Source organism: Zingiber officinale, chromosome 9A (genome assembly GCF_018446385.1).
Source record: "Zingiber officinale cultivar Zhangliang chromosome 9A, Zo_v1.1, whole genome shotgun sequence".
NCBI lineage: Eukaryota > Viridiplantae > Streptophyta > Magnoliopsida > Zingiberales > Zingiberaceae > Zingiber > Zingiber officinale.
In genome coordinates this window covers 9,749,525-9,759,257 of record NC_056002.1, presented here as the reverse complement: position 1 = coordinate 9,759,257, position 9,733 = coordinate 9,749,525, and the positions used below count along the sequence as shown (strand labels likewise).

General features: G+C 36.6%; 1 protein-coding gene across 1 annotated transcript; it reads right to left on the bottom strand.

Moving 5' to 3' along the window:
- Window positions 1-46: 46 nt before the first annotated feature.
- On the bottom strand, window positions 47-5,990 carry LOC122020222 (transmembrane 9 superfamily member 1-like). The gene is made up of 12 exons (XM_042578051.1): window positions 5,809-5,990; window positions 4,700-4,892; window positions 4,470-4,574; window positions 4,286-4,303; window positions 4,103-4,191; window positions 3,852-4,004; window positions 3,273-3,407; window positions 2,978-3,144; window positions 1,974-2,068; window positions 1,400-1,773; window positions 678-951; window positions 47-559 (listed from the first exon to the last, which is right to left on the bottom strand). The coding sequence occupies exons 1-12, from the start codon at window positions 5,911-5,913 to the stop codon at window positions 492-494; spliced, it is 1,776 nt and encodes a 591-aa protein (XP_042433985.1). The 5' UTR covers window positions 5,914-5,990; the 3' UTR covers window positions 47-491.
- Between the last annotated feature and the right edge of the window lie 3,743 nt (window positions 5,991-9,733).

Sequence of the window (9,733 nt, the reverse complement as noted above, 5' to 3'; positions counted from 1 at the left end):
GAATTGCTCGCAACGAATGTTAAGTGCAAAGATGAAACAGAGTTCATAGATAAAAGATTGAATGGCATTTAGGAAAAACCAGATTGAAACATTCAAATCACGTAGTTACTAGAACTAATACGCAAGGTGAGGTTGGCTTTCCAGTTCCGATCAAGCCTTCTTGAAAAGACATAATAAATTACAAGCAATTGTTGAAAAAGAACTCTACTTCGACGTGGACGTAATGGTACCAGAATTAGGAGCTGCCATCTGTTGGTACCACTTGTAGCGATTTTACTACGGGATGGCCCTTCTTTTACATAATTACACTGATATACGTAAAGAAGATGTGTCAGTTGTATTTTCAATATTATACTCGTAAGCTAAAAAAACATAAAGGAAAAAAAAAAAAGACTAGCACATCCTTCTTCATGTAGTCAACAATCCAGAACTCAGCATGAAGTTCCACTATTTCAAAATTTGGATAGTATATGCTGTCTGTCTGCATGTCGCTAGTCACATTTAATGTTTCTGTAGATTCTTCGCACAAACAGAGTGGAGCCAAGATAGCCAACAGCACCTGAAATTTGGAAGTAGTCAATAGAATTTAATGCTGTGAAAATAGATTTGATGATCCTCCTCAGAAACAGAATATAAAACATGGAGTTTACAAAGATTAGAAAATAGGTGGAACTCACCACAAAGTATTCCTAAACCCAAACAGAACATTAGAGTATAGCCAAAGTAGAAACTAGTCTGGAAAAAGCCAGACATTTTGGTCTTCTTGTAGTAGTAGTATATGGAGTAAAGGTACACGTAGATGGCAGTTGATGCAGCAGAAAAGAAAGAAGTCCATTGCCAGTGATAGTTCTCAGCATTTAACAAGAAATATGTGCCCACTATGGTCACACAAATGGCAACAATGACAAGGATCAAGAACACTAGCAGCATGAATCCATACACATAATATACCTGTCCAAGCAAGGCAATCAAAATGATTAATCCAAGACTTAGAATTTGGTATGTCTCGTCAAGTATCTGAACTGGACAAAATGCCAATTCTAAATTTACATTTCAAAGTAGGAATAAAGGGCAGCCCAGCACATGAAGCTCCCGCCAATGCAAAGATCCTAGAAAAGAGTCTATTGTATGCAACCTTACCAAACTTTGCAAGAGGCTGTTTTCGAAAGTCAACCTGTGACCTCTAGATCACACGGCAATAACTTTATAGTTGCACTAAGGCTCCCCTTCACATTTCAAACTAGGAATACATGAAAATAAATATTGCCTGTGGCAAAATATTACTTGACATACCAGTGGGGAATATTGCCATTAACCGATAATAATGATTTCAACTACTAAAACAAGAGGAATTTTAAACATTATTGTGTGTAAAGTTACAAGCAAATACATACTTTACCTTATAATTCCAAAATGATGTGAAAACAAAATACATCTCAATGAAGATACTGCCAAACGGAAGCAATCCTCCCATAAGCGAGATGACAGATGGCGTTAGATACCATTTCTTCTCAGGAATAGGACGTGGGATAGTTTTCACACGGCATGGATTGTTTGGCAAACCACTCCAGTTTCTGCCAACAACAGTGCCTAAAAGTGCAAGAGGAAATGAAATGAAAGCCCATAGGATGAACACAACCACCATTGTCCCAAATGGAATAGCTGCCAACGATCCATAAAATATAGCAATTGTGTTAAGTATAAAACTAATCCCAAAGCATATGATGGGAAACAATGATGCCGTGAGAATCATTGCTTTTATCCAGTGTTTACCTGCAAAAAGAAACAGATGTAATATTCAGAAACAATTATATAGTGAAAGTCTTTTCTCTAAAGAGAGTAGCTTCCATGTGTTTGTGAAAGTCTAGATTTGTTAATATGACATGGTAGTAACTTTTCTCGGAATAAATCCTATTAATAGGCATAAAATGCGTATTCAAAAGAAAAGGAGAGGATCTCAAAGCAAATCGTACCACCATTGCGCGAGTAAAGTCCACCACTAACATAGCCAGAGATGAATGAAGTAAGGGCATAGCACACAATGAATGTAGTTATGATAGCACCTCGCCTAGTTTAAATTCAAAAAACATTTTTGAGTAGGATGAAATAATCACAATTAACATGCAAAAGACTAGAGGAGAAAATAACACAGTAAATATCAAATTAAAACCAGAACTCATATTGAGCAACCATAATCATTCTATTTTATACTGAATTACTGATCCGCATTGATGAAAGACAGAATTCAGATATATCCATACCCAATAACCTAGTCCGAATTATTTCAGTCAGAGTATTAACAATGTACATACAATAAGTTATCTAATATTAATATAGTAACTATCACAATTCTGGTCAATAAACCAACAGAATCAGCAGAGTCAGGAATAATCAACTTGGAAGTTATAGGTTAATGGAATATGACACTTCATGTATTTCAATACATAGTTGTCTGGTAAGCAATAATCCAAATATATTGATCTTAAAAGAAATGTAAACGACCTTGCTTTGCTCCAAAATTCACCACCAAAGAAAAGTATGAATATAACTAAAAGATGAGAAAAATGTAATGGTCGTAAATTGTCATGTTGTCATGATGGAATTGTCTACATAACCAAACATGACATACAGAAAGGAAATACAATCCAAAAAGAAGGCACAAAACAGGCATTCTCACCAATCTTGAACACTAAAAAACTGTCACCTGAATGATGAGTACAACCATATAATCATACTAACAAAAGAGTTAAATCAGATCAATTATCATTCTCTTATAAAATATTAATTGATAAGAATAAATTAAAGTCAAATGGAATTAAACAGGTATGAAAGAACAAAATAAACTAGTTGAACTTCAAATAACCTCTGGTGAAGTGCTATTTTAAGTATCTCATGGAAATAAAATCACAATCAAGCTACTCATTTTCTTTGCATTAACTCCATTTAGCATATAAAAAAACAATGAAACCATGTGTACCCAATATATAGTGTCCCAATAATGGCCAGCAAAATAACTAGAAGAACAAGTGTCGCCAACTGGGCACCAATACCAACAAGAGCAGACATAAGAGCCAAATTCTGAGTAGGCCGAAAGACATCCCCATGAACTAATTTCCACCCAGATTCTTCACTAACGTCTCTTTCCTGAGAGTGACCAAAAATCAATTCGTAGAAAAATCCAAGTTGGCTATAGAACCATGACTTCGACCCATCACAATATCGACTATGAGTGGCTAATTTGAAATCTGCATGTCAAACAAACACAGCCTTACCAGACTTTCAAGATCATCATCTTCCCGAGCATATTTTGCATAATCATTTCTGAGAGTTCTCATCAATATCATAGATACGAGGCCAGTGAGGAAAATAACCATCATGAAAGAATTGAAGATAGAGAACCAGTGAATCTGTGGAATCAGCAATTTTTTGTTATCTCAACTCAAAGAGGGCACAAATTTTTGGATAAAAAATATCAATGGTTATCACTAAAAAGGCTTTAATGCAAATATATATACTGTCAGATTACTGGAACAAGATAGCTTGTATAACATTCTTTTCAATATGATCAGCAGAAAACTTAAGAGGCTCTAATATAATGCATTGACGTCCAGAAAAGATCCATTTGTAAGGTAGCAAAAGAGCATATGATACATAACCAAGCAATAACTGAATTACCTTGTGCTCAAAAAATGGGTAATCTTGAACAATAAAGGTTGCATAACAGATTTCAAAACCATGATCACCAGGAGACTTAAGATGTTTCTCTAATATTATACATGGATATAAGGAAAGACACATTGTGAGCTAGTACAAGAATATATGATATATAGACAAGCAAATAACTACATTACCTGGTGTTCAAAAAATGGGTAATCCAAGTAAACCTCAAATCGGCGGGCAAATGTTACATTTATAGGCTCCCATTTGACAGAATATGTCATGTCAAACTTTTTCCCTGGTTCCAAAAGTTTAGGATTTTCTTGAGTGAGATTAACATGAATAATCTGCAACAAAAAAGACCATGAAACAATTGGAACCAAACTTGTCTCTTAGGAAGAAAAACTTTTACTGATCTCTTAGAGACAGCCGATGGTTGACTTACTTGATTTGTGTTGTGTTGGATGAGAATGTTTTTATGTGTGTACAGGTAATGTTTATCTTTGTTGTTCTTGTCAGTCTCTCCAACAAACCCTGAAAGTACAAATTTATATATCAACGAAAATTTAGATTAATGAAAGATAAAAAAAAAACATATAAAATGCATTAACAATTGACAGGAGCTTACCCCAAAAAGGTAAGTCATCTAGAATGCAGCTCCAAGTGGGAATGAGAGAGAAGAAATAAATTAAGGATAAGTAACAAAACAAAAAGAAAATAATTCCAGATGAACAAATGAACACACAGGAAGAAAATAAAACATGGTATCCCATATTTGTTGAAGTATCAGATAGGTGAAACCGTGTCAATACCTATGAAAAATTCAAACCAATAAGAGTTCTCTATAGCATCTGCAAATTTCTTAACTTTTGTGGCATCAAGTTCAATCGTACAAATGGTGCCCTTTCCAATATTTCCTGCACATCAATTTTCAAATTGAAGAAATAAATCGTTAACTTTGCACCCCATCTCATAGCCTGTATTTTCAGCCCCATCATGAAATTGAAAAAAGAGGAAGGAATTGTGTGGAAAAACTACATACTTTCAAACTTGATAGGGATCTGGCTGTCTATTAGTTCATTTCCACCTAGGACCTCTCCTAGCCCACCCCACTTATGAGCAGGGTTCTCAGATGGATGGCAAAATGGAAGAGTATAATAGTTGTATGTCTCTTGGGGGTTGTTATATGGCCCAACCTTGTTTACCCATAGTGTAACTAGGTCTTCTGCTTGGTACTGCAAATAAATTGGCAGTGCATATGAAAATTGCAATAAAAATAAAGACTTGTTGAAAGATACTTAAATTAGCAGAAAAAGTGGCAATATATACTTATTGAAAGAATATCGATAACAATAGCAAAATACTGAAGAAATCTCAATGACAAAAAATAATATTTCTTATATCTATGGTATATAAAAACAATATCGACAAAACAAAAATGTAATCAGTTCTAAAAACAAATTGAAATCAGAGTTGTGCCGTCTATGCAATAGAAGTGATTTGTATGCATTATCCCCTCAAGCTAGTAATCTCACATTGAATACAATTGAGCTATGGAAGGAATTAATTTGATTTGGTGAATTAAGATCCAGTCCTGGTTTAAAGTAAGACAAGCAAGCACATGCGGAGTTGAAGGTGATCGATAAAGTCAAACTTGCCCCACGAAGTGGATCTTAAACTTACTGAGTAGACAAAACCACTCTTTCCAAATTCAGGAAATCAGATACTATGAACTTATAAAAGCTTCATGGAGTACCAATTTTTCACCTCGGTTCCATTGCTTGAAACTTCATTCAGATTGACCCCCATGTAGAAGACCACCACTGGTATCTGACTGAACTACTACAGCTTGGAAAAAAAACCACCATAGATCGCCAAAACGAGGCTAAATCCAAACAAAAAAATAAACCCAAAGCCATATTGAGCCTTAATCAAGAAGTCTCGGTAAACAATCCAGGTTCAGATCCATACGTAGACCAAAAGAACAATCAACACCGAACGGATACCAAAATACGCGATCACCACAGAAAAGGTTTTTCACATCAAATGATGGTGGATACAAAATATAAACGAAAGATATCGCCAAACGTGCCAGAAATCTGAATCATGATACGGCGGACTGGTAATCCAGCAGTAAGGAAAACGGCGTACCTTATGGTCGGACTCCGAGGCGGAGACAGTGGCGGCTATCAAGAAGAGGAGAACGAAGGCGGATGAGGCGAAGGGAGGGAGGAGAGATCGGTCGGCGAGAGGCATCGCCGAAAGCTGGATCTGAGACGGCGGTGGACACGAAGAAGAAGGGCCGTTTGAAGTCTTTTTAATTTGAGGAAGAGGATTACTTCTATTAATGAGCGCCGGGCTAGGAAAGCAGCCTATCGGGTCGGGTTTGATCAATCGGTTATGGTCTCGAATCAGGTCTACTCTAGCTTGGTTAACCAGACCCGGATCCGCCTAACTGTTTAATGTTGTTAATTGGATATGGTATCGAGCGCCTCGCAGCAAAAAATCGAAGCTGTTCCTGGGAAGCGTATATCTAACTTATGCTATTGATTTTGAGGATGACTAACTCGATCCAAATTTTGTAATGGGGATAAATGGAGAAGCGTTTCTAACTGGTAGCTCATTAACCTTTTACCTACTTCTTATTTGTTTTTAGTTAACATCGTATCCTCAACTTATATTGATTAATCCTAGAAAGATCATTTTGGTTCTATGAAATTTTTTTTACCGATTATTAGAATAAATCGAAAAATACTCACAATGGATGATTTATCAATCTGACATTCTTAAATCAACAAATCATTAAAAGAAATTCATTCGTTAATTTATCGAAATTAGGATTTGATATTTAAATATTTGAAAATTTAAGAAAATATTCTACCGTTAATCCAGGACTATCTACTTCTTATATTGTAGTAGTAGCTGATTATACTTATCTCAAGTGCTCTTCATAGTTCGTCCTCAGATTATGTAAAGAAAAGTAAATCACGATGTTAACTTATAATCGACCATCAAATAGTTAGAAGATGAAAGAATTTATTTTTTCTTCTGAAAATATATGTCCATTTAAAATTAATCTCTTATTCTATAGTAATAAAATTATCACTCTCTTATTTACTAACCTATAAAATTATGCATATCTGGTTAACTCTTATTAACTAACCTATAAAATTATGCATATCTGGATAACTGAATCGACAAGGGCTATTTTTTACATGTTCATATGGATTATGGACTAGAGAATATGGTTCGCTAATTAAATTGGTGTCTCCTGGGTTTACAGAAGATGAGTTAGGGGGTGTTTGGTTTAGGGGAATAAGAGTGGGAAATGAGAATAACAATCATTGATTGTCATTGTTAATGTTTGAATTATATGAATGGAAATACAAATAAGGGAATGAATCCTTATAATTATGTAATGACTCATTCTCATGTCTCCTTCTTTCAATTCAATGAGTCATTACTCTATTTTCAACAATCAAAATATTCCCTTATTCCAAAAATACCTTTAACCTAAAACTAAAATTTTTCCCTTAATATCAAATATCAAAATATATTTATTTAATTTTTCTTTCATATCACTTTCTCTCTCCTTATTCTCTCTCATCATATTTTCTCTCTCTTTATTTTATCACACACTTTCTCTCTCCTCAATCTCTTCAATCACACTCTCTTCTATTTTTTTTCTCATTACACTTTCTCTCTCATCATATTTTCTCTCCCCTCAATTTCTCCCATCACACTCTCTTTTCTCTTTTTTTTCTCATAGCACTTTCTCTCTCATCACACACTCTCTCTCCTCAATCTATCCTATCACACTCACTCCCTTTTTTTCTTAACACTTTCTCTTTCATCAAGTTTTTTCTCTCATCATACTTTCTCTTTCATCAATATCTCCCATCACACTCGCTTCCTTTTTTTTTTCTCATCACACTTTTCTCTCATCACATTTTCTCTCTCATCATACTTTCTCTCTCCTCAATCTTTTCCATCACACACTCTCTCTTCTCATTTTTTTCTCATTATACTTTCTCTCTCTTTATCCTCTCTCATCTTCTCTTGTCATGCTTTCTCCATTACACTCTCTTTCCTAATTTTCTCTCATCACACTTGCTCTTTTCATTCTTTCCCATCACACTTTCTCTCTCATCATACTTTCTCTCTATCACCAATTACACTCTCTTTCCTAATTTTCTCTCATCACACTTTCCTTCTCTTCATTCTCTCTCATCATACTTTCTCTTTCATCATATTTTTTATTCACATCTAATTTTTTCTCTTATTTTCCTTTAAGGATAAAAAAGAAAATTTTAATTTATTTTGATAGAAAATATTCAACTAATAAAATATTACTTTTAAAAATAATATTCATATTTATACTCATTCCTATTTCATAATATTATGATTTTTATTTTTATTCATATTCTTAAGAAAGAATCAAATGTCCTTTCATAATATTATAATTTTCATTTTTATTCATATTCTTAAGAAAGAACCAAATATCCCCTTAATCGGATCAGTTTGGTAAGGAATAAAAAGGGTTTATGGATAGCTATCGGAGCAAAGATAAAAACAGTTCAAATCTCCTGTCCCGAAACTCCCACTGTCCCTCTGTCCCACGCAGAAAACGACAACCGACTCGTGAAAAACACGTGACGAAGGAGGAAACCAAAAGGATCGGTCTGTGGACTATAGCCTGATCGGTCCACAGACCGATCAGAGCCTTCCTGGACCGATCAGGCTATGGCCTGATCGATCCAAAAAAAAAGCTGTGGATCGGTCTGCTGACCGATCCATAGTCTGCTGACCGATCCAAAAAAAAAGGTGTGGATCGGTCAACAGACCGATCCAAAAAAGATGAAGATAAATCAACATCTTCTCCCTGCCATTTGCTTCCCACCTTGACATTGCCTTTCATATTCATAACAAGCTCGGCAAACTAGGAAGGCACACTCATTACAACCAACAAATAGATACCCTGCGGCTGAAATAATGTGTAAGGGTTCATCGTTGTGAACATGGTGAAAATAAATAGCCATTTTAGGCCTTTATGCCCAACCTCAAAAAGAAAACATGATCAACCAAAAGGACAAAGAAAATAAAAAAAACACCACAATGTTAGCTGATAAAGTGGCTAGATGTTAGCTGATAATAACACCACAAAAGCAAGATCAAGTATCATGATCTTCAAGTTTCAAATACATACAAAAGCAAGATCGAGTAGCATTTTGCATTCGTCAAATTTCTTAAGCTGATAACTATAGAAAGAGAGTTCTTAAGCAAGAGACATTTTTCCTAGAACCCTATACCTGAAAAGCGGAGACGAAGCAGGATGTTCGTCGAGGGACGGCGGAGACGAAGCAGGGACAGAAGCCTGCAATTCGTGCACGCCTACTTGGTCGACAAAGAGCTCCGGCGGGCTGCGTCGTCGACGAAGCTGGAGACGAAGCAGGATGTTCGTCGAGGGACGGCGGAGACGAAGCAGGATGTTCCCGTCGAAGGTGGGAAGGGGTCGCGTCGAAGGTGGGAAGGAGACGCCGGATGTTCGTCTGGTTGTCGGGACAGAAGAGAGGGCTAGGGCAACGAGAGAAGGCTGTTGAACTCGTTTCTCGCAGTGAGCAGGCAACAGGCGACGAACTCTTTTGGTTTCCTCCTTCGTCACGTGTTTTTCACGAGTCGGTTGTCGTTTTCTGCGTGGTACAGAGGGACAGGGGGAGTTTCAGGACAGGAGATTTGAACTGATCTAAAAGGGATTGAGGGCAGCTCAAATCTTCTGTCCCGAGAATGTGCCTGTCCCTCTGTCCCACGCAGAAAACGACAAGGTTGTCTCGTGAGAAACACGTGACGCAGAGAAAAATTAACTTTTGCCCCGAAAACCTCTTCGGCGAAAACCTCTTCGCGACTTTTCCCTCTGCCCTAACCTTCCTGTGCCCTAACCTTCCTCACGAGACAACCTTCCGCCTCCCGACAACCTTCCGCTGTCCCTCCGAAGCCCCGCCGGTGCGAAATCCCGACGTCTTCCAAGTGTCGACGGCAACAGGCAGCACCCTCGAGGCCAGTCCATCTCTGTGCCTGC

What these genes read in the sequence shown, in the direction of transcription:
- LOC122020222 (XM_042578051.1), bottom strand. Translation starts at nt 5,913, where the DNA reads ATGCCTCTCGCCGACCGATCTCTCCTCCCTCCCTTCGCCTCATCCGCC. An exon ending in GATCCCTATCAAGTTTGAAA is followed by an intron (nt 4,575 to 4,699) that starts GTATGTAGTTTT and finishes ATTGATGTGCAG; the next exon opens with GAAATATTGGAAAGGGCACC. An exon ending in ACTTTACTCGCGCAATGGTG is followed by an intron (nt 1,774 to 1,973) that starts GTACGATTTGCT and finishes TTCTTTTTGCAG; the next exon opens with GTAAACACTGGATAAAAGCA.